This window comes from Colletotrichum phormii (genome assembly GCF_030913505.1).
Source record: "Colletotrichum phormii strain CBS 102054 chromosome Unknown BDP81scaffold_10, whole genome shotgun sequence".
NCBI lineage: Eukaryota > Fungi > Ascomycota > Sordariomycetes > Glomerellales > Glomerellaceae > Colletotrichum > Colletotrichum phormii.
The window spans coordinates 678,947-701,325 of record NW_026851452.1 but is presented as its reverse complement, the minus strand read 5'-3'; the positions used below and the strand labels follow the sequence as shown (position 1 = coordinate 701,325).

The window sequence follows — 22,379 nt, the reverse complement described above, 5'->3', positions numbered from 1 at the left end:
CACTTGGCATGGGAGGCTCTGGGTACTTACTGCGCTTCACCCGACCCTCAACATCACTTACAACTCATAATTAGAGTCAATTGATGCACGGAAGGTGTTTATCTGGTTTCTCTAACAGCAGGTGTTGAAAATATCTTCAAAGCTAGCTGTTTCGAGAGCCATTGGGCGACCGGAAGCTGGAAAACGGATAGATGCATAACTTCAGAAGCCCTGTTTGATTCATTTGTACATATCGTGAGGGATATCGCCCATCACGCGCCGGCCAGTTGACGTGGTACCGTCACAGCCTCGTCTCTGCGTTCCTCCTTTCTAAATCCTGAAAGAGGTCACCTTCGAGAGCGCCGTTCCTTGCTTCACAACAGACCCATATACTCCATCCCGTAATATAGCACATCTATTGCTTGCTGATGTAGTTCTGCTGCTCGAACAGTGTACCCTTGACCTTCTTCTCCTTCAACAGTTGCAGGTACTTTTCTGTATATTCAATCAGCGTCTGTCTTCTCCTGGCCTCCTGACCAAGATACACCCCCTCCGTCTCTCGCAAAGGCCTACTAACCTCTAAGGTGACCGCAGTTCTCCAGGTGGTTAACGCCCTCCTTCTTGTAGCACTTGCCCAATTCCTCGCCAACAAGACGAAGCATCATGGCGCCGACCCATTGTTCGCGGATGATGGCGTCCTGTGCTTGCTTGAATGCCTTGGTGTCGTCGTAGTCGACGCCGTCGAAAGTTGGGGGCACCTTGGGCTTTTGTGCCAGGAACATCGCGGACTCGGGGGTCGGCATCGTGACTGAGATTGTGTTTTCAAAAGTCGTCTCCTCGAGGAAGGGGTTGAGGTTCGAATTGGACCGGGAAGTCGGAGGTCGCGGACGGAGTTGAGGTCGAGCTTCGTGGATTCGTGATGGTCGATTTCGGGACCGCTGGCTGTCGGGATTGGAGGAACCTGGCTAGAGAGGTCAGCCAGATTCCGGCGGCCTTAATTCGCAGGCTCAGTCGCGCCCCCATTGCCCACGGACCACGGCCGTCGTTCCTGCCTCCCCCAGAGCGACTCGGCTGCGGCTTTTCGGTACGTACCTCCTGGACCCGCAACCTTGCAGCCCCTCGCACACCGCCCGCGTCGGTCGAGGGAGCAGCCCCGCTGAAAAGTTGGCAAATCGCAAAAAAAAAATCTCTGTCGCAAGACCCTTCGCCCCAACCACCGAGACCCTGGCCTTAAAAGTCAAGCTCCCCTCCCCAAGCTTCTATCAATTCTTCCCTCGCGCAACCTCTCTGGAAAAAGTCTTTCTCTTGCCTATTTCCATACCTCAATCTCTTGTTTTTGATACCCTTCCGTTCACCTTTTCAAATCATCACAATGGGCAAGACCAAGTCATCCTCCAAGGCCACCAAGGCCGCTGACCCTCTCACCAAGGTGAAGGGCGCTGCCGTCGCCAAGTCTGAGAGCCCCAAGGCCAAGTCCAAGGCTGTCGCCAAGGAGGTCGAGAAGAAGTCCAAGAAGTCCAAGAAGGTCGTCGAGCCTGAGTCTTCCGAGAGCGAGTCCTCCGACTCTTCTGAGTCCGAGGCCGAGGCTTCCAGCGACTCTTCCTCCGAGTCTGAGGAGGAGAAGCCCGCCAAGAAGGCTGCCCCCAAGGCTGCTGCCACCAAGGCCGCCAAGAAGGCTGAGTCTTCTGACTCTTCCGACTCTGACTCTGACTCCTCCGAGTCTGAGGCCGAGGCTGCCCCCAAGACCAACGGTGCTGCCAAGAAGGAGTCTTCCGACAGCGAGTCTGACTCCGACTCCGACGCTGAGTCTGAGGAGGAGAAGACCGAGAAGAAGGTTGAGAAGAAGGCCGAGGTTAGTTGCACCATATCTTGACTACCATAACATTTTCTAATGATTTCTCAACAGAGCTCCGACTCCGACTCCGACTCTTCCGACTCTGACTCTGATGAGGAGGAGACCTCCGACTCTAAGGAAGCATCCGAGACTGAGACCAAGGTTGAGGAGCCCTCCAAGAAGCGCAAGGCCCTCGACGACCCCGTCATTCCCGGCAAGAAGGCCCGCACCGATGTCTCTGACAAGAGCTCTACCCTCTTCGTCGGCTCCCTTGCCTGGGCTGTCGATGACAACTCCCTGTACGCCGCCTTCGAGGAGTTCGCTGACCTCACCGGCGCTCGCGTCGTCACCGACAAGGCCACTGGCCGCAGCCGTGGTTTCGGTTACGTCGACTTCTCCACCCCCGAGGCTGCTGCCGCTGCCCTCGAGGGCTCCCAGGGCCGTGAGCTCTCTGGCCGTGCCATGAACATCGACTTCTCTGGCCAGAAGCCCCAGGGTGAGGGCAACCCCGCCGCCCGCGCCTTCGACCGCGCCCAGAAGCACGGTGACCAGGTCTCCCCCGAGAGCGACACCCTCTTCGTCGGCAACCTTCCCTTCGACGTTGACCAGGATACCGTCCGTGCTTTCTTCGCTGAGGCGGCTGAGGTCACCAGCGTCCGTCTGCCCACTGACCCGTGAGTATCCCACCTGAACTACATCAACTTGACCAATGCTAATACCTTCTTAGTGAGTCGGGTAATCTTAAGGGATTCGGATACGTCTCCTTCGGCTCCATTGAGGATGCCAAGACTGCCTTCTCTCAGCTGAACGGTGGCTACGTTGGTGAGGGCCGCAGCGGTCGCGCTGTCCGTCTGGACTATGCCGGCCAGAAGCCCCAGCGCGAGGGTGGTGGCCGCGGTGGGTTCGGTGGCGGCCGTGGTGGTGGCCGTGGCCGTGGCGGCTTCGGTGGTCGCGGCGGTGGTGACCGCGGTGGACGTGGTGGCCGTGGCGGCCGTGGAGGTTTCTCCTCCACCAACCGCGGCGGTTTCGGTGACTTCAAGGGCTCCAAGGTCACCTTCTAAACGGTGATGCATGCCGCACATTGATGGTTAATCAGAGGGCACTTCGCGGGCATTCCTGTGGGCTACTGTGGGCTGTCGGTTCGACACAAGTTTCTTCCCTTTGGGGATTGTGGGCTTTGAGAGCAGTCTCTTGGGAGACAAGATGGACCTGAGGGCTTTTCATTTGGACCGTGGGCTTGTGGCAAGTCTCTATACGGAAGAAGACGGTGCGGGATCTGTACGCTATTGTGGGTTGACCAAGAGGGCATTCGTTGCACTGCAACATCTTCACAGTGGGCAGACGGCTTATTATCATGAAGTTGGGGAAGATTCTACTGATGTCTGCCAATCAAGTAGACATCGACGGAGTGGACTCGATGATTCTAGATGACGACGGCTTCTGTGGGCTCTGGGGGTTGCTTTCGACGGCTTCGGCTGTTGATGTGGCTAGTCAGGCGTTTTTCTTCCCTTTCGGTTACTCTTCAACTTGGAACGATACCATGCAATGCGATGCAGGATGTGGAGTAAGTATACTTCTCCCCGTGAATGTCATTTCAAAAAAGGCATATATTGCCCGGTGGACTCGGCGTTTAGGAACGGCTCCAATTGTAATAAAAGTTTTGATACTTTTTCCTCGATGAATACATATTTGTCCTACTTCACACTATGCATGTCTACTTTGTATCTACCTTGTGATGTTTGATGTCGTCTGCGACCTTATCTGTGATCGTCGCCGGGTTGTAAGACGGAATGTGGTTCCATGTCTCATTTGGGGTACGAACTGCCCGACTTCGGTCTTATACGGCGGTAGCCTCGTGCCCATGTCAAAACGTGCAACTCTGCGTCATTGGGCGGCACGAGGTGCGTACTCAGCCCCGTGATGACGGGTAAAGTTGTGTCTTTATTTAAAATGTCCCATCCCACTAGAACACCCGTCTCTTGGTCACTCCTGCCCTTCTCAGCTAATAACGTCACGGGGGAACACCTGTTCGCCAGCGGATGGCTGTAAAACCTGCTCAGCCGTTTGACCTTGCTAGGTAGCCCCGTTCAAGAACCTTCAAGGCGCCAAACGGAAGGCCATTCTGTTGGGAAAACGGTGGAGCGAAGAGGAGAATGGGCTCAGGAGGACGGCGGCAGTCCAGTGCTACCTACGACAGCACGTCAGTGGAATCTGGCATGACTTAGGGGACGATTATAAGACGAGAACCATGGCGTGTCTTGGGATCGTCCTTGTCGCGGGATGCTAGTCGCGGCGTCGACAGACCACTAATAGCGCCGGACGGCCAACCCTCTCCGCATTTCCCATGCTGCCGTACAGAGGTAGACCACGCAACAGGCGACCGAAACTTGGAGAGCCGGTGTCGGTGTTAAGTGGTCGAGGGACTCGTGGTGGGCGCAGCTCGCGCTTCCCGCTGCAAAACACCGTGAATCTTGACCCCACCTGACCCCCCCTGCAGCGCCTGCACTTGGCGGCCCGGACGGTGTGTAAGTTGCAAAGTGGGATGTTATGAGGCGGGACGTGGACGTGGATGCGTCCATTCAGTACGGTGGTCTCTCCTCCCCCCCTTGACCGTAACGATAGCGTCATCCATATCAAGGACATTCCCTCGTTCAGAGAAACGTCGTGCTGTGCTTATCGCGCTGTTTGCAGCCAGAAAACGCCCGTCTGATAAGATGAATGTGATGGCACCTGACACGGTACGGGGGCCGGAACCTCCAAGCGCCGGCTCGAAGTAGCAAGTATCTGCCCAGCCAATAACTGCTGTAGATATACATCCAGTGACATTCCAGTTAGTCTTCTAGCGTCCGTTATCCCACCTGCCGTATTGCACGCTCAAGGTGGACACAGAAGCAGAGATGCCCCTCCCCTCCTTTCAGGTTCCCCGACCTCTACTTGCTGCACAAAGGCCCAGCTAGCCATCCACCAGCCGGGCCTCAACACCATCTCACCGACCCTGCGTGCCTGGTGAGCCGGCTATAGTCGAAGCGGTCTGCTGCAACCCTTTCTTTCTTACCTACCTCTTTTGTGCCTTCACCTTTTTACTTCAACCCTTCTCCCGGTTGTGATTCAGCGCGTTTTTCGAACCATTTTCGACGTCGAGCGAACAGACAACTCGGACCCCTTGCTAGGTACGGAGATCCCACGAGCGTATCTTATCTCCAAAACGCGGGGTTTGGGACGGAGGACGCACCCCCCACACACGTCCAACCACCTCCCTCGACGACGACAACGACAGCGACGTCTCTAACGATTACGAACGACCTTTCTCTATATTTCTGGCTACTCTCTTCGAACTTCAGCGGCGTCAAAAAAAAACAAATACTTCAAAATGGATGGACAACAGCGCGACGATCGCGCAGGACACAACTTCCAGAACAGCAGAATGTCGGCGAACGGACCACAACCCGCCGCGGGCCCTCGTAGACGGAATGACGGTCAGTTACTAGAAGACAACCACATGGTTGGTGAGGCCGATAGCATGCTGACACCTCACACATTAGATTCGTGGGTAGAGGTCTCGTCGCAGCCTTCTTCGTCGTCCCTTTCTTCCATCGGCGACGAGATTGTCACCACCGGTCTCCGAGTCGGTGGGTCCGTGGCCGCCCGCCGACGTCGCTTACATCACCAAAATCAGCCTGTGCCACGATCTTTCCATGTCGACCAGACGGCTATCCACGCCGGTACAAGTAGCCAGGAGGAGTACGAGGAGAGTGAAAGCGAGGAGGACCGATGTCTGACGAGCTCGACCGAGAACGTTCGGCCTCCGGTGCGGGCGTCGTTCCAACAGCAGCCATCGGCACAGGAGGATTCGGAGGACTCTGACGATAGCGACGAGATTGCAACCGCCCTGGGCCGCGTTTCCGATGATCCCGTCTTCAGACCTCAGCCAAATGCATTTTCTCATCCGCCCTCGGGCTTGGATAGGAGGCACTCGGCCAGCTCGGCGATCCACCAGCATCCGCACAGCGGTGTAAGGCCCGCACTATCCCAACGATCTCAAACTAGAGTCAGCCGGGGCCCGCCAAACTTCATGTCCCCCGCATATCAAGCCGACAATGATGCGGCTCTCCGTGCTTCCCTCACGACTCTTCTGTCGTGCGCCGCTGCCGCCCGAGGTCTGCCCAAGTATAAGGATACTGAGCGACAAGGCGCTCCACCCGCGCATGCCGGAGTCGGACCTAGCTCTCAACCTGTTGAGTTACGGCTGATGCCCGAATCTGAGCTCATGGCTGAAAGACCTACCCAACCTCAGACCGCCTCACCTTCCAAGTCTCCCGTTGCCCGTCCGTCACGGACGGCGACGTCTTCTGCTCCCTCATCACCCAAGAGTGACGGGGTCGACAAGCATAAGCGAACTTCTTCTTCCCAGACACGCTCGTCCCGAGCAACAAAGAAGAAGAAGGTTGCGGCCAGCGACGAGGCCCTCATCAGCCCGACGTTGCTGACATGGGTTGTCAGCGCCGGCGTGGTGGTGTTGGTGTCAGTAGTAGGATTTGGCGCGGGATATGTGATCGGCCGAGAAGTAGGACGTCAGGAAGCTCTGTCAGCAGGAGTAGGCGTCAACGCCTCGGCAGTGGCAGACTCTTCCTCGTGCGGACGGGAAGTGATTCGATCGTCCGGCGGCGGTCTTCGTCGTCTTAGGTGGGGTGCGGGGGTTGGTCGAAGCGTCGTCGCTTGAGATTTTTGAATCAGCGTCGATCATCGAACATGTCGTCTGGATCATGAAGCGTCGGATACTATTTACGTACGGGCGGATCCGGGGTTACTGGACCTTGTGGGCTTCCGGGCCTTTTTCTTCATACACCTGCTGTCGGCTTTCTTCTCTTTTCGTCACGAACGGGTATGAGCGCGGACATTGACGAATATAGACGACTGCAATTTTTTTTATCTCATCTTCATGGATACCTCTTCTTCCTAAACGGGGGAAAGAAACGCGGAATATGCCTGGCAAACGAAAACGGGAGTTCAAACCTGGGGGGGCTTGCGTGGTGCGGGGACATTATCAATCTTTTTTTTCTGAGTCTTTCGTTCTTGAATCTTCATCTGAAATGATCAACAATCTATGATCTGGGGTGTGGGAGTGGAAGTGGAGGAATACTAGCCAAGGATCTGGGCCGGCATGGCGTGAAAGCTTTTTTCTTTTTCTTGTCTAGGTCCAGTTCAGGGGGGTTTTCCACGTACGGTTCCTTTTTTCGATTTGCTTGAAGCATCAGGGTGGGGAGTTGTTCAAAGGTGTGAGGTTATCGATCGTACCTCGACGAGGGCTATTGGCCCCATAGGTTAAGTGATTCTCATCGTTCTCTGCAGCGATCGGCCGGCGGACACATTTGAAACCCCTCAATTGCGGGACAGCAACGGGGTAGCTTTAATAAATCAAAGGAGCACGGTTTAGTAAAAAATTCCTCGTCTCCCGGGGACGCCGCTTAACGTATGTTGTGCATGTGATAAATGCCGTCTCTCTGTGGGCAGTCAAGTTTCCCCGGACCCCGAGGAGTTCGTATGATGCCTGTTTTGGGACGTTGAAGCCGGAGCCTGATCCTGAGCCTGAGCCTTGCAAGTTCTTGTGTAACTTGGATCCCTTTGGGTTTTCTTGGGTTCCTACTTCTTTTCTTTCTCTTCTCAACTTTCAGTTCTTTTTTTGGGGGTCGCGTCGAAGCAAGTTTCGGTTACAGATGCTGAGACTGAGCTCAACCGGTCAACTTTACGCGGGTCGAGTGTGTGTGAGAGTCTCGTCTCAACATTTGTGTCGTTGCTTGCGTGCTTGTCAAGTCTTTTTTCTAGGATAGGCCGAAAGACTGACTGATTACCAATGTCAAGGAGGCTGTGTGAAGCGTAGAAACACGATGGGGTGGGCTTCCAGAGTTGGAAAGTTCAGCCGGATACCTCGACCACGTTCAGGCTCAACTGGACAACAGGGGTTGTCAGTCTGTTGGAATATCTAATCGTGACCGAGTTGGGTTGAATATTCTTCCCATCGGGCATATACGGACGGGGAGGTGACTAGTGCAGGGCGGCGGTTCCACACTCGCATCTGTTTTACCTATTTCGTCAAGTTGAGCAGTTTGGTAATCAATCTACCAGCAACGATTAGATCCTGAGAAAACCTCCCGGACGTTGTAAGTAACTTGATTTCTACCAATGTCTAATTTTCTAGAAAGACCGAGTTTCTCGCTAGCGTGATGCCACTCCTGAATGACGTGATCCCCTGGCCCCTTTCCTCTTCAGATCGCTGTTGAATGCTTGCTTGCATGCCAAGCCTGTTTCCCCCTCAAAGTCCCTGACGACCCTGTAAGAGAATCTGTAGAAACCCCCCGTTCCGTCCGAAGGAAAGGACGTTGAGTCTAAGCATTCGAAAAGCAACCATGGTTCTTGGAACCAAGAGTACCAAGAGTACCAAGAAGACCAAGAGATTCCCAATACGAGTACATCCGAGAGATCTAGATTTGTCTCAGTCGATCGTTTCGCCAAGGCAACGGGGCCAAGAAGTCCCGATACGACGACGCCTTCAGGATGTGTTGCGAATGCTTGTCCCGTTGTGTAAGGATCTCGCGGAGTCCGAATCCTCTGGAATATCCTCAAGTTGGTGACTAACAATAGTTCACCGGCAGAAGGCGTCGAAATAGCATTCGTCTCCGTCTCTCATTTGGACTCTCATCCGGAAGACTTGTATGCAGCAACAAGGGGCGCGTTTCCACCGGGAGCCATAGTAGTGCGGATCGTTCGATTCATGTAGATTGCCCGAGGCCGTCCGCCACTCTAGACTCAAACTTTGATAGAGCTTGATGCCGATCAGGCTGCGGAATAGTTCGTATCTAGTCCGCTCCTTACAGGGCGCTCAGGTCGAGAGGGACACTGCTGCCTCTGCCAGCTCTGTATCGTCTGGGACCGCCTACAAAGTCCCTTGGCTTTGGTAACATAGCATCATCCTGGAACTTCCATCGAGGATCTTGTACGATGTATCGTTGACCCCCACCGCCGACATTGAGACTGCTCATCGTGTTCGTTCGAGTAGGGCTTGGACTCTTAGCACCATTGGGAGCAAGAGTGAAGGCGCTTGGATCCAGCATAGAAGATCGCAGACCAGAACCAGCACGGGCCCTCGTAGGGGGTGCTGCTGGTGGGGGAGGTGCAGAGGCGGGGGGCGAGGGAGCCGCTGATGGGGGAGGCGGGGGAGCAGCACTTGGAGATGCTTGCCCGGCTGCTCGTAAGGCGGCTTGCATTGCCAGCGGCGAAGGTCCGTTTGAGGCCGGTGGAGGAGGTGGAGGCGCTGGGGACCTCGACGGAGGCGATGGTGCTGGAGCTCTGGGAGCAGCAGCAGCAGGGGGTGGTGGCGGCGCTGAGGGGGGTGCGGATGGAAGTGCTGGAGCAGACGATGGAGGTGGTGGAGGGGGTGCTCCTGGAGCAGATGATCCAGGTAACGGAGGAGGATGGTTGGGCGTAGTAGAGGGCTTCCGGGATGCTGGTAGTGGCGGCGGCTTCTTGCCTATAGGAGGTGGAGGCCCTTTCATCGATGCTGACGAGCCTGGCCTGGGTAGATCGCTGAGTGTCTTGCGCAAGTTGGCAATGGATGGTGGTAGGGCCGGCGCGGCGTTGGGAGGTGGTAGAGGCGGCCTTCCCGGTGGGGCCGGCGCCGCACCGCCAGGAGGTTTTGGTGCTCCGAACGTGGGTGGCTTCGGCGCGGAAGACGACCGCACGTTGCTCTCGGGATCCGACAGATACGACGAGTCCATAGAAGCACCAGTATCAACGGCGCCACGAGTCTTCCGCAGCTTCGGCATACCTCCCGCAAAGAGTCCCCCTAGTTGTGGTGCCGCCTGCGAGGGCGGCGCAGGCGCGCTTTCTCGCCCGCTCTGGTCGCTGTTGCTTCTAGCTCGATTTCCGGGCACTGGAGGGGCGAGGCCGCCGGGAGGTTTAGGAGCACCGCCAAAGCCAGGGACAGGTGGTGCACCTCCTGGAGGCGGTCCTCCGGAGGAACCGCCGCCAGACGAACCTCCAACTACCGGCGCGGATCTGTCGTTCGTAACGGCTTTCTTGAGAGCCTTGCCTTTTGTGATGTCGGAGAGGAGAGCGCCCTGTAACCCATATCAGTATGATGCTGCGACAAGACAACCACTTCTCGTTCTGAGCTTTAAACACGTACTCTACCTCCTGGTGGTAGTCTCGCAGGTAGATTGCCAGCTCCAGGAGGACCTCCTGGCGGCGGAGGGGGCGGAGGAGGGCCGCCCATCGCAGGCATCGGCGGCGGCGGCGGAGGTGGAGGAGGCATGATGAAGCTTGCTCCTGTGAGTTTTATGTATTTTCGCTTTCAATCTCGATGTGAATGATTGTTGTTGTGGTTGACTTTCACCGATGGAGAGGTGGTCGATGGTGGTTAGGTCGTCGGCCGGAATTGGGCGGAGGTTCATGCAAGTCGGGCTTGGTAGGACGGAGTCAACGGTTTCGAGGGTGGGCGAGGGATGTCGTTCAGATACAGTAGAATCGAGCGACAGGGTGCTGTTTCAATAGCAGGAGGAAATTGAGGCTCTTGAGGGGTTCGATCAGAGTGTCTTCAAGGGTCGATGGGATGATGGTACTCTGGGGTCGCTTGTCAGCCGCGTGGTGTTTCGTCATCTTCGGGCAGTATCTTGGTCGTTCACTCAAAGGCGGCGTGCTGTTAGGCGCTGGCAGTGCAATCGATGCAGTCCCAGTGGGCTGAGGCGCCTGCCTGGTCCGAAGTACTTCCAGCTGGCGGGCAGACGACACCGCAGCGAAAGTAGCTTCTGGGCCCATCAGCCTCACATGTCTCTCCACGTACCTGTGGCTGGGAAGTACGTAAGCGTGCGATGTGGCGCACGGCAAGAATAGTGATCCTGGGTATGAGCACTCACGCAAGCCAAGACATCTTGCGGAATAAACCGGAATAGACCCAAAAGACCAAGTGACTGCTAGAGATGTTGAACTCTTTCTAATGCAGAGCTACAATAAAGATCTACAGCTTTAACGTCTTGGAAGAAATGGTGTTGAGAAACTCGCAGCAGACGGTGTGAGTGAAGTGGCAGTGTAGCAGTTCGCGCCAAAGAGGTGCGCAGACTCTCAGAACACTCGGCATGCAACGCCAGTGGACGGCTGTGGCTGCTGCCGGCCACGTTTCTTCAGTGCACCTTCAAGTATTGGCTGGGCGCTGTACTCTTCTGTACTTGCCCCAAGACGACCCCGCCTAGGAGGGGTGCCTGCTAATTCCATTGGCGCGGCGCGTTGTCCCGAGCTGCGAGAGCCTCCCTGCCGCGTGAATGATCGCCTGTAAGGCTAGGGGGGCAGGTGCGGGTAATTAGACGACGTGCTAATGGGGGGTATGGGGCTCAAGGTGGAAATTTTGCAGGAGCTCCCAGCTTTCCCCGGAACCTCCGTCGCGTCCAGAGCTCCGAGAGTCTTTCCCGTCCTCCATTTTTGCTTCATCTCACCGTCCCACGGTACCAGCGCCTCACATCACCCGGGATTCTTTGTCGGCCTTCTCTCCTCGACCAGTACCAAGTCCCAAGACGGCCTCTCCCGGTTGCTTGTCCTCTGCGGCTTCCGCCTCACCCGCCCGACGGCCCCCTTTTGCTTGATTCTCTTGGCTTGCCTCGCTACGAAACGGATCACCTACTTCGACTGCTTCGCTGTTCACCCTACTGCTGCAGCCCAGAGAGCCCAATCTACGACTTCACGCCCGCTCGCTCTTTGTCTGCCTTAGATCGTCCAATCCTCACTCGCCGAAGACGCGTACGCTCCTTATCCTCCTCCAAGATCCGACCTCGCGCCCTATCTCCCCGCCACGAAGATGATACGGACCGCCTTCGTCCGGCCAGCGGCTCGCCAGCCTCGATTCGTTTGTCAATCATGCGTGGGCTTATCACGCGCCGGTCAACAGACTCGACTGCAACATACCGCCAAGCCAAACGTCCCTTCGATCGTCCCTCTCCGATCTGCCAAGCTCTACGAGAATACCACATTGAGACGGAGTTTTGAGAAAAGTCGCCTGGCGAGCACGGTATCTGCTTCGGCTTCCAAAAAGAATGGTCACGAGAGGCCCGCAACGGCCAGTCCGTCGTCCAAGGAACTCCCTGATCTGAGCAAGCTGGCGGCCGTGGTTCAGCAGAGCAGAAAGCACTTCCTCTCTACGGACGGAATTCCCACTCCACAGCTCGTCATTGCAGCCTTGAAAACGTGCCAAGGCGCCGCAAATGCGATTCAACCCTATCTATCCAGGTCGGAGAATCGTCCGGCCTCGACACTCACAGCATCGACCGCTTCCAATCTGTTATCCCTGGACTCGAACTCGACTGCAGCTAAATCTGGTAGCGCGTCGATCCCGTCAGTTTCTGTCAAGGATACAGTCGACACAATCTCCGAGTCAGCATACGAAATTATCGCCCACCCCACCGTTTCCATTGGTCCCCAGGTCTTGGACTTATACGTAAACATCCAAGCTAGGCTTGGCAGGCCCGAGACACTTCCCCATGTTTTCGAATTGTATGCGTCAAAGCCCAAACCAAAGGCGGTCGAGGGCGCAATCTCCTATGTTCAGCAGAACCCAAATAGAGCAGACAAGGCAATCGAAGCAAGTGTGGCCGAAACAGCTCTGGGGGCCGCCATCGACGCCAAGAATCTGGACGCTGCGATTGGCATCGTTGAGGCCTGCTACGCAACACAAGCATTCTACCGCCAAAAGCTTCTGCGGAAGACGCTTCTGCCCGTCTCGGCCGTGGCAGTGGCACCCTTTGGGGTCTACACTCTCGCCTCCAATCTCTCGGCATTCCAGAACACAATGGAGCCCGTGACGGCCACAAAATTCGCCTTCGCCGCCATCCTGGCTTATTTGGGGTTCACGGCGACAATTGGCATGGTTGCCAAAACCACTGTCAATGATCATATGCGACGAGTCACTTGGGCGCCCGGTATCCCGTTGCACCAGCGCTGGCTACGTGAAGAAGAGCGTGCGGGAATGGATGACATTGCGTGCGCCTGGGGTTACAGAGAGCAATGGCGACACGGTGAGGAAGGCGGTATTGAGTGGGACTCGCTAAAGGAGTATCTTGGTCTGAAGGGAATGATGCTTGACAGAGTTGAGCTGATGGAGGGAATGAGTTGAGGAACACATGTCGAGTTGAGGGTTCGTTGATGAGACTCGCGGCCACTGCGGGCACGCGGGGTGGCCTCCCACTGACGGCGTCGATGCGGGCATTGGATGGGGGAAAGAATTGAATGTTGGACAAGGGAAGCTCGTCAGTTGGAGCTCAGGGAACCATGGAATATCTGTGCAACTGAGTTGCAAAGTCTGGACGTCGTTGCTAAGCCCCCCCTAGTCCGGAGAATAATGCGGCGGCCGACCAATCCAAATGCACATGCGCCGTCACCAAAGGCCCGCCTACAGATCGGCAATCTACGTCCTATCCCGCGCATCTTGCCAAGAGACTGCCCAGACATCGCCCAGACAGCATCGCCATCCACATGCGGATCACCAACCAGCCATGTCGACGACGCTGTCACTATCGTCTTGTTTCAAGCACTATTCCTGGCCTACCTCCCCTCTCGACTCAGCATCGGTGCATCATTGGTGACAAGATGAGTTTGACCTTGGCCTTGGATCCACATGTTGGTGTAAGACCGAGTGGAGCGAACGGCCTCTAGTTGACTGCAGAACTGCAGTAGTCTCCTGGCAGTGACGAGCCATTCTGCCATCTCAATCTGAGCTAATCTCACTTTTCTGCTTGACAAGCCATAGGAGCTTTGGTATAGACCTCCACCGTACAGAATACACCCCTCACCTCATAGTCTGCACTCTGAACGAACACACCGGGGTGCCCCTCGGCAGACTTAGGACCACGACGACCCCTGCCCGCCATCAGAGCCTGACTGAAAGCGCCTCCCTTTTCGCACACGCAAGCCTGGACAAGTCCGCACCGACTCATCATAACCCTGCAGATCGGTGACTTTACAAAACGAGCCTCTTTACCTATAAAGAAGCAGAGCCTCTTGCATCACCATCTGTCAAGTGCCAATATCATCAACGCTCTGTCATCCGGAGCACCAGACGATTTCAAAAGAAGACGTGAACGCATCTTCTACAACACACAACAACTACACCAACACATAACAGTCACAATGGCAGCCAACGAAGAAGACTTTACGCCTTACGACCCTGTGCGGTGTGAGCACTACGCCAGATTCGCATCTCACTTGGATAGATGGCAATTCGATGTCATGTACTGGCTTTTGTTCGTTTTCAATCTGTTCATCCTATTCCTGGCAGCATGGAATTACACACGGTGAGTTCCCCCGCAAAACCCGTTGCGTCTCACGGTCATTTCTTCTCAAACAGTCTCACTGACCAACTGTTCAGGACATTGGACGCTGTGAGCGAACTCCCCGAGACGGACGCAAAACGGAAAAAAGCCATCAAGCGTTGCATCTGGTTCAATCTGGGATGCGTTTGCGTCTCGTTAGCTACCGTCATCATGGAGGTCTTCACCTTGATGGCATTGCAATTCTGTGACGGCGAGGACCTCATGTCGCTGTACTGGTCAACTTTCACCATGATTCAGGTCGGATCTCTCATTGCAGTATGCGGAGTCATTCTGGCCCTTGTCCACCAGCTGAGACAACGCAAGAACCCGTGTGTAGCCTCCCTGCCATACTTGCAAGCCTCATCTTTTTTGCTAACGTAACATCACAGTCCATGGGCTCTGGCTCTCGGCACACCCGTCTTGGTCATCGCGGGTTTGTTCCACTACTTCCACACATGCATGGTCCGAAGAGTCAAGGCGTCAGCGAGAAAGAGGAAGATGAGCGACGCCGGAACGCTCCCCATGAGCCAAGTGTACGTGCACCTTTCCACCCCGGGAAATTGGTTGCTACCCAACCTCCCCCCGCCAAGATGAAAACATGGATGCTAACACGAGATACAGAAACACTATTCAAGCCGAGTCTTCTGATGAGGACGACGGTATTCAGGGAGCAGAGATTATCGGGCTCACGATGGACGGCGGCCCAATCATCCACTTCAAGGACGCAGTGCCTTACAACTTGCCGAACAATAGCGAAATCATCGGGCGCTGCTCCAACGACAAGCCCATTGTCATCTGCCGCCGCGATGGCTTCCAGCTGATTTACAACGGCACAGACGAGAGAGCGCCTTCTCCTAACCCGGCAACTAAGAGCACGGGTTGAGGGTGAGGGGCGCCGGTTCCGTTGCATCCCGCAGCGGGCAGGCTCCACCCTTGCATTGGTGCGGCGAAGTCAAAAACAAAAGTCTAGATCCCGTCAGATCAGCCGCCTACGGCTACACCCCACGTCATAACACCAGGCACAAACGAGCAGCGTCCCTGCAGAAACGGGTCGCCATTACCACTCCTACACTGCAGTCTCCAGCTTACAGATACACATATCTGGACGACTATGACCAACAACGCCCGTTACCGCCCAGTCACGGCACAGCCCTTCTGAAGCCTTATTCTCCACTGGCTCGCGTCCTACCCATTTTGGCTTTATCCCCTTTCGGCCCCTTATCAAGATGATCCCTGCCATATATGGAGCGGCCGGCGGCTGGTCTAGAGCTACGACTGTATAGTCTATTGCTAGCTCCGACGGGCACATTGGCACACGTCCTCCCTTCCCGCGCTAGAGAGCAAAGCCACTGTCACCTGACTACCGGGCGGGCGCCGACTTCACCGTCTTGGCCGTATCACCAAGACGGACCAGTTCGTGGCAATAGCCAAGCGGAGCACGAAGCCGATCCTGACGCGGCAGTGGAAGGGCGTTTCCATCAACGGACGCCGGCCCAGCGGGGGCGACGGAGTCCGCTTCATTGAGGGCTCCAATTCTTTTCTCTTTTACCAGCATGCGTTCCACGGATTCCAACATTTTCCACATTCTTGTGGCGGCGGCACTCGACCTCCCCTGCATACCTCTTTTTTCTCTTTTTCTTTCTTCACTGATTCCTAATCTACGTGTTGTCATGCCTCTTGTATCCACATCACCGGCTTGGCGTTTTGGGTGATGCAGTTTATGGGGGGTGGTTGACTCGACACTAGGTACGGACGGTGTGTGCAGCGCGCACCACCATCCGTGCCTCGTGTGCCTGCGTCCATCATCCCTGGCAAGTTTTTGGCTGCATGGGCAGCTGGGCTCGGAGTTTGGAAAAGGTTTATCAATCTGTGGTTTTTCGCACAATTGCATCAGGCCGCAACAAGCCAAGACTTTTTTTTGATTTTATTTTCCACAGTCATCGAAAATTCCCCACCCCCTGGCTTTTCTTTCGTTCTGACTGATTATCTGATATGTCAGTCGTGCCAGGGGTGTTATCACTAGCGTCGGTATTAGTTTGCGGGTAGAGCTGCATCGGGACTCCGGGAACTGCCTTGGTGTGTGTGTGTTGTTCTCTCACATGCACACACATACTTGTGGTTTGCCGGAGGAGGGTACTCACGTCCCCTTACAATCTTGGCTTTCCTTGGTTTGCTTTTCACAGAAAAAAGCTGTTGAGGAAACTCTCCGTAAGGGGGGAGGGACAGCAAGCTAGCTAGCTTGGCTAGGGTACTAGGTAGATTGAGAAAATCAGATAAGCCAATTGAGAGCATTACACACAATTTACACACGGGCAACTACAAGCGTGACAAGGTAAAAGCATTGGCACCAGCCACTACACACCGTCCATCGGCACTTGAGGAACCCGTCATGATGATCGCCAACTTTGTCTTCCAGGCTAAGTAAAGTGATGTCTTTGGTGAATGAGGTAGGTACTCCGTAGTTTGGTGAACCACCCCCATGTGCCACCCGAGTCGTTAGCAGCGTTTCCGACTGCTTGGCAAAGAGCAATCGCGGCATTCTAGAGAAGTACAACGAAGGCGGCAGTGCAAGTTAGACACAAACATGGACCAAATTAATTTTTTTCTTCGAAAAAGAGTAAAGGAAAATCCGACCGCCAACAAGACGCAATGGACAGCGGTTCGAATACCAAGACATTGTTCGACGTTCTGTTAGCCGGGCCGTGAACATTTTATCCACGGATCATCACTTCCATCGTCGATCTCAACAAAAAAATGGTACAGATACGTTAGTTGACGCCGCTGGCGACAATGTCGCAAAAGCGCAGAAGGCGCACGGATTCTTATCCGTAGGCATGTGTATTCTTGAAAACATTAAACCTGAAGCGCAGTTCTACCATGGTTATCTCAAGCAGAGAAAAAAAAAAGAAGAAAAAAAGGCCCAAGGTGACACACGGTGAGAGCATTTCTGATTTCCAAGTGTTGGACGAACGAATCCGTGGACGAGACAAACAGTGCTCGTGCTCAGGGGTGGCAGGGCTTGCTGGAACTTGGCTGGGTTGGAGGCCGCTTTCTTGCGAGGCTGATCAATGTACGGAGTAGTCCCAGTCCCTCTATCCGATCTTTGGGAAAGCAGATCCATTTCACACGGATTTTCACCGAGTCAACAGAGGAGGCCGCGTATCACGTTTTGTCTGCCAAGACCTTGGTCACATGCCGTGGCACATACCAGATCACGGCTCGAGTCGATCCCCAAGGGCCTTGTCCTCCTCCGGACCTCTCAGAGCATGGCCTTTGAGCACGCCGCACGGTGATGGGCTAGGAAGATAGCACGCATTCCAGTTGAGTCAGAGGCGTCATCAAAAAACGAAAGAGCCATAGAGCCATAGAGCTTGGGAGAGGTGGGGGTCCAGAGCCAAGGAGCATGTCTTGAACTTTTTCTTCCTGTTTTACGTTTTTTTGATTTCTTGGATTACAGTAGCTACCGCATCCTTGGGTGGCACATGAGTGTCTCACATACCCTTCTAGAGGTATCTTGTGTCCTTCTCTTGTATCTTCTTTTTTCCCCCTGTGCGTCTAGAGGTCGCCCGTGTCTCACACACGTGTTTCCTCATTCGCTTCTCTCTCGCGTCATCTTATCGTCTCTTTTGGCTGACGTTTCTCCTGGGGGCGTAAACCATCTAACTCCGATGGGCCGCATGAATGCTCTCCCGGGAAACGTGAGTGCGCGAGAGTGTAAGTCCGTACATGTGGTGGTGTCTTAGGACTATTGCAAGCGCCCCGCCTTGCCGATTTGTAATATCTCACCAGTGAGACGGTCGTCACTGCGCAGGACAGGCCACGACTCACCGCCGGCCTTGGCAAGGTTCACCTCAAGTTTCGTGCCAAGCACCTTGAAGGTGGACTTTTCCGTATCGATTGGCGCAAACAGAGGTACCTCGGTGGTGTAGCGCTTGGGCGGCGAGTCTGAGGTGGGCAGGTCGAGTGCGATGGACTGCGACTTGAATTCGATCTTGGCCGAATCCTTGACGATCTTCTTCAGGAAAAAGGAGGCGATGACGGTAGAAGGGGTCTGGTAAAAGTCGGTGCGAACTGTATCAAGCTTCTCCTCGCCGCCAGCTGCCGACGCGTTCTTCTTCTTGCCACTCCCGATAAACAGGTGACGACCCTTTGTCTTGCAACCCTCAATCTTCATGAACTGGTCAAACTCAAGAACGCGGCGCTTGCAGCAGCTGTAGCCCTTGGAGCCCTCGTGGAAGATGGGGACGCCAGGGTGGTGGACGCAAGACTCGCCATCGCGCGAGGAGGCCTTGCGGTAGGTAGCCGAACAGGCCTTGCGACGGCAGGTGGTCCCGTCGGGGATCTCGAGGGAAGCGTCGTCGGACTCGGACTCCGGGGGTGGAGGCGGAGGGGAGGGAGCGGCTGTGGCTTGGGAGAGGGGCTTGCGTGCCGGTTCCGCTGCCGATGCGAGCTTATCGAGGAAAGAGGGTGCGTCCGCGGGGTCCGCTTGGGGCTTCTGCTCGATCTTTGGGGGGAGGTCGGTTGTGGAGTGCTTGCCGGTTGTGCAGGGGGGGATGGTCATGAACTCCTCAAAGGTGAGGACACGGGGCTTGCAGCACTTCCAGCCTGTTTGGTAGCGGTGAATGAGGTTAGCCGCGGTGTCTCGTGTGAAATGTTTCCAATGCGATTGATTGCGGTTGAACGGGGCTCATAGCAAGGAATATGAGATGTGCAATTGGACGAAAGAGGGGGAATCCCATGACATCCGCACGGGACAAGAACGGGAAGGACGCGTTCTCCATCGAATATGGCGTAGTACTTGTGTAGAGTTTGTGCGGTGATGGGGGGTTTAGGAGTGAGTACCTTTCTGGCCTTCATGGAAGACGGGAGGACCAGGGTGGTAGACACATGGCTCCTCTGTATCGGAGTAGAGCTTGCCGCAGCCCTGGTGGACGCACTTTTCTGCCATGATGGGCTGGCGGGATGAGCTTGTGCTGCTTGGCTTTCGCTACCGTTTTCGCGTGCTGAGGTGAGATGCAATCGAAGTTTGCCGGACACACAATGATTCCCCAAACAATTGGAGTGGAAGGAAGGGAAAGAAAAATTGTTAAGGATGAGCAAGATTCAGGATTGACGACGGGTGACGTTTGAGAATTGGTGTGGATGAAAGAGGCGGCGGGTCTGGCAGGATGTAAATTGTCGAAAGGAGCCCCCGTAAGTGGAAGTGATGAGTGAGGGGTGGTCGTCGTTGATGGAGGGGTTGCTATGTTCTCCAGGATTCCAGAATTTCCCAGGGGTCGTCACTGTGATTTAGCGGCTCAAAATTATGTATGTTGGCACAAGCTCCGGCAAATCTCCCTGCTGATTCGCTAGAGATGGATAACGAGCGCTGGGGTGCGGCTGCTTCAAGGTCTTCACCGCCTTCCGAAAGAAGAGGTCCATATGCGACCATATTCGGCAACAATCGACCGAAGATGTGGCAGGTCACACCCGGCCTTGTCCTTGCAGGTTCAGAGTTGCAACTCGGGCCGGGTGGAAGTTCAGTCGGAAACTTCAAACTTAGGACCCAAAAAAGACCAGACATCTTCATCCCACACTTTTACCTTTTTTTGCCCATTTCATCATCACAAGACAGACTGGGACGAGCAGCAACTTTGCTTTTCTCGTGGCGGATCCAATCATTCATTCAATCGGACTATTTCGAAACGATAACAAACGGGCGTTTCTCTCCACACCTTCGCAACTTGCAGGCAGTGGCAGGTCACATCATCTTACTTTGAATCTCACAGACATACATCAAATACGACCACAGACATTGTACGCCCCTCCAGCTCAACCCCAACTCCATTTCTCCATGATCCCTGGTGCCAGTCATCATATTTGACATTCCCATCCTTTCTCTCCCTCCCCCATCTTATCTTCCCAGCTGACCGAGAACGATGCTGTTTCACAGCCTTCGAGCCTCCTTCCTTTCCCAGCTTGGGTGTATGCTGCGTCCACACACTCTGGTGGGATAAACGTCAGATTACGAGTTAATCGCAAGACATCCACAGTAGACTTGCCATTTGATCTGCAGCTCTCATAAACATGTTTGCACCAACACGACGTTTATTTCAAAAGGTCCAACCATGTCGGATCACCCTTTTCTCTCGCGATGAGTGCGGCTTGTGTGTGCGGGCCAAATCGGCACTCTCCAACGTGTGGGATCGCCGGCCCTTTGCTTACACGGAAGTCGTGATCACGAAGCCGGAAAACAAGAAATGGAGGGACCTTTACGATTTCGACGTGCCCGTGGTAAGTTCATCCTTCTTCCCTTGCCGCGTGGGATGAGAAGGAGGCCATCCGATGACGCACGTCCACCTTCGCAAAAGTTTCCCGCAAAAGTGAACCTTTCAACCTTTCTCATCTGTTGACGTGTGCCCCTTTACCCCAGATCCACATTAGCAAAGCCGAGGCCCCTGAAGAAGACGTCAAACTCGTGGGCAAAGCTGTCAAGCTCATGCATCGATTCGACCCAGATCAGATCGAAGCCAAGATGGACCAAGTAGAAGGAGGAAAGTGAAAAGTGTGTGAAGATTATCATTTTGACTCAACCAGAACGGCCGCAGCGTTGCTTGGCTCAAAGGAGGTAGCCAGCGGGCGAGCCAAGAGTTTGGTCGACCAAGCAGCACAGCCTACTCCCCTACCATATTCGATACCCTTTTACTCTCGAGAATCTCTAGGCATCTCCTACTCCTACGGCATCATTCAGTACGATCCACCCTTGGCCGGCTTCGCCCCTCCCCTGGCCATGCTCAATGACTCCGATACTGTGTATTGCAATGCCGTGTAATCCGTCGCCACACTAATCATGTCGAATCCCTTATCCGCGAAGAACTTGGACTGCTCGCCGCTTGTGCAGAAGATGCCGGCCTTCTTACCCGCCTTGTGAGTCGCCTCAAGGATGCGCTCAATAGCATCACTCAACTCCTTTTCGATGACGCCGTTAATCACCGGGTGACCAATGTTGTTTCCTATGATGCCGGTCAGCTGAGGTTGTTCAAGGTCCAAACGAAGAGAGGCCAAGGAAATGGCTTAGATGAGTGGACTGAACTAACCAAGATCAAAGGGTCCAATGAAGAGCGCGTCGATACCCTCCACCGCCGCGATCTCATCAATGGACTCGAGAGCCTCCTTGGTCTCAATCTGTACAATCGTCAACAGGCTGTCGTTGGCCTGCTGCAGGTACTCCGTCATGCTGGGCGCCGGGCTGAAGCGCTCCATGGCGAGAGGCGACCCGAACCCACGTCGTCCCCACGGCGGGAACTTGGCCGATTGCACGAGGTCCTTTGCCTCCTGGGCGGTCCGGAGCAGCGGCACGAGGATCTTTTCAAACGTCAGCCAAGCTTCTCTCTCTCTCTCTTCAAGATACCGCCATATAAATCAAACGTTCTCCCCCATTCGCATAGACCACTTGCTTACCCCGTGAGCGCCGCAGTCCAAAGCCCCTAGAGAAGTTGTTAGTTCTGGTTGGCCTCCAAATGTGTGAACCGATCAATGAAAAGGGGTGTTTCCTTACGCTTCACCATCCAACTCTGCATATCTGGCAACCTCACAATGGGAGATACACCAGCCGCCGCAATAGCAGGGACGGCATCGTGCATGGCGCCATCTGGAAGGGGGACACAAACAAAGTCAGCTCTCATCATAATCATCGAGTCCAGCATCAAGGGGTTCTGATAGATCAATACTCACCATCAATGTTTCCATGCTCACAGTCAACCAAAACCCAGTCCACGCCAGGACTCCGAGCAAGCACCCGCGAGACATTGGCGCCGGGAATCATCTGCCACAACCCGAAGCTAGGGCCGGTGCCCTTGGTAAAAGCCGTCCGGAGCTTGTTGGCCGCTTGCATCGCTGACATTGCTTCGTATTGGGGAATGTATTGTCTTAGTAAAGTATAATTCAATTATTTGATCAAGGCAAAGAGGGCGGTAACAACAGGTCTTGTGCGACGTCAGACAACACTCTTTTTCTTTCGTAAATGTTGCTATTGTTTATGCGTCACGATGTGAACCAAACACCGGAATCGGATCATGATACCCCCAATGTGTCACCCGCGCCTTATGTCAGATACGCGTAGGTCTGGTCACTCTGGTGCGGGGGTGGTTTACTGATTCTCGGGGGGAAAGCCGGCCGCGGGCCCCATCTACGCATGCACGCGGATTATAGATAGAGGCGGGCCGGGAGGGTAGGTTAAA

The 22,379-nt window shown here is 54.8% G+C and overlaps 10 protein-coding genes across 10 annotated transcripts; 5 read left to right on the top strand and 5 right to left on the bottom strand.

The window, feature by feature from the left end:
* Positions 1-93: 93 nt before the first annotated feature.
* On the bottom strand, positions 94-977 carry BDP81DRAFT_427967 (NADH-ubiquinone oxidoreductase 12 kDa subunit). The gene is made up of 2 exons (XM_060590391.1): positions 557-977; positions 94-474 (listed from the first exon to the last, which is right to left on the bottom strand). Exons 1-2 carry the CDS (start codon positions 780-782, stop codon positions 395-397), a joined length of 306 nt encoding a protein of 101 aa, XP_060445225.1. The 5' UTR covers positions 783-977; the 3' UTR covers positions 94-394.
* A 213-nt stretch (positions 978-1,190) lies between these two features.
* BDP81DRAFT_427966 (uncharacterized protein) lies at positions 1,191-1,906 on the bottom strand. Its single transcript, XM_060590390.1, has one exon. It carries the CDS (start codon positions 1,843-1,845, stop codon positions 1,339-1,341), a length of 507 nt encoding a protein of 168 aa, XP_060445224.1. The 5' UTR covers positions 1,846-1,906; the 3' UTR covers positions 1,191-1,338.
* BDP81DRAFT_320086 (uncharacterized protein) lies at positions 1,871-2,874 on the top strand (the record flags this gene model as incomplete). Its single annotated transcript, XM_060584497.1, has 2 exons — positions 1,871-2,487; positions 2,541-2,874. 2 exons carry the CDS (start codon positions 1,871-1,873, stop codon positions 2,872-2,874), a joined length of 951 nt encoding a protein of 316 aa, XP_060445223.1.
* Positions 2,875-5,183: 2,309 nt separating this feature from the next.
* On the top strand, positions 5,184-6,533 carry BDP81DRAFT_394279 (uncharacterized protein; the record flags this gene model as incomplete). The annotated part of the gene is made up of 2 exons (XM_060587940.1): positions 5,184-5,289; positions 5,356-6,533. 2 exons carry the CDS (start codon positions 5,184-5,186, stop codon positions 6,531-6,533), a joined length of 1,284 nt encoding a protein of 427 aa, XP_060445222.1.
* Positions 6,534-8,679: 2,146 nt separating this feature from the next.
* Positions 8,680-10,121, bottom strand: BDP81DRAFT_394278 (uncharacterized protein; the record flags this gene model as incomplete). Its single annotated transcript, XM_060587939.1, has 2 exons — positions 8,680-9,927; positions 9,996-10,121. The coding sequence occupies 2 exons, from the start codon at positions 10,119-10,121 to the stop codon at positions 8,680-8,682; spliced, it is 1,374 nt and encodes a 457-aa protein (XP_060445221.1).
* Positions 10,122-11,654: 1,533 nt separating this feature from the next.
* Positions 11,655-12,965, top strand: BDP81DRAFT_449610 (uncharacterized protein; the record flags this gene model as incomplete). Its single annotated transcript, XM_060592433.1, has 1 exon — positions 11,655-12,965. The coding sequence occupies one exon, from the start codon at positions 11,655-11,657 to the stop codon at positions 12,963-12,965; it is 1,311 nt and encodes a 436-aa protein (XP_060445220.1).
* A 1,013-nt stretch (positions 12,966-13,978) lies between these two features.
* BDP81DRAFT_394276 (uncharacterized protein) lies at positions 13,979-15,043 on the top strand (the record flags this gene model as incomplete). Its single annotated transcript, XM_060587938.1, has 4 exons — positions 13,979-14,142; positions 14,217-14,489; positions 14,550-14,693; positions 14,782-15,043. The coding sequence occupies 4 exons, from the start codon at positions 13,979-13,981 to the stop codon at positions 15,041-15,043; spliced, it is 843 nt and encodes a 280-aa protein (XP_060445219.1).
* Positions 15,044-17,905: 2,862 nt separating this feature from the next.
* Positions 17,906-19,108, bottom strand: BDP81DRAFT_319410 (CORD and CS domain-containing protein; the record flags this gene model as incomplete). Its single annotated transcript, XM_060584433.1, has 2 exons — positions 17,906-18,765; positions 19,003-19,108. 2 exons carry the CDS (start codon positions 19,106-19,108, stop codon positions 17,906-17,908), a joined length of 966 nt encoding a protein of 321 aa, XP_060445218.1.
* A 1,118-nt stretch (positions 19,109-20,226) lies between these two features.
* BDP81DRAFT_319835 (glutaredoxin-like domain-containing protein) lies at positions 20,227-20,701 on the top strand (the record flags this gene model as incomplete). The annotated part of the gene is made up of 2 exons (XM_060584473.1): positions 20,227-20,433; positions 20,573-20,701. 2 exons carry the CDS (start codon positions 20,227-20,229, stop codon positions 20,699-20,701), a joined length of 336 nt encoding a protein of 111 aa, XP_060445217.1.
* Positions 20,702-20,763: 62 nt separating this feature from the next.
* BDP81DRAFT_25414 (HpcH/HpaI aldolase/citrate lyase family protein) lies at positions 20,764-22,144 on the bottom strand. The gene is made up of 5 exons (XM_060582876.1): positions 21,874-22,144; positions 21,698-21,790; positions 21,601-21,626; positions 21,237-21,504; positions 20,764-21,152 (listed from the first exon to the last, which is right to left on the bottom strand). The coding sequence occupies exons 1-5, from the start codon at positions 22,040-22,042 to the stop codon at positions 20,887-20,889; spliced, it is 822 nt and encodes a 273-aa protein (XP_060445216.1). The 5' UTR covers positions 22,043-22,144; the 3' UTR covers positions 20,764-20,886.
* Between the last annotated feature and the right edge of the window lie 235 nt (positions 22,145-22,379).

What these genes read in the sequence shown, in the direction of transcription:
- BDP81DRAFT_427966 (XM_060590390.1), bottom strand. Translation starts at nt 1,845, where the DNA reads ATGGTGCAACTAACCTCGGCCTTCTTCTCAACCTTCTTCTCGGTCTTC.
- BDP81DRAFT_25414 (XM_060582876.1), bottom strand. Translation starts at nt 22,042, where the DNA reads ATGTCAGCGATGCAAGCGGCCAACAAGCTCCGGACGGCTTTTACCAAG. An exon ending in TGAGCATGGAAACATTGATG is followed by an intron (nt 21,791 to 21,873) that starts GTGAGTATTGAT and finishes TCCCCCTTCCAG; the next exon opens with ATGGCGCCATGCACGATGCC. An exon ending in CATTGGACCCTTTGATCTTG is followed by an intron (nt 21,153 to 21,236) that starts GTTAGTTCAGTC and finishes CCGGCATCATAG; the next exon opens with GAAACAACATTGGTCACCCG.
- BDP81DRAFT_427967 (XM_060590391.1), bottom strand. Translation starts at nt 782, where the DNA reads ATGCCGACCCCCGAGTCCGCGATGTTCCTGGCACAAAAGCCCAAGGTG. An exon ending in GAACTGCGGTCACCTTAGAG is followed by an intron (nt 475 to 556) that starts GTTAGTAGGCCT and finishes TTGAATATACAG; the next exon opens with AAAAGTACCTGCAACTGTTG.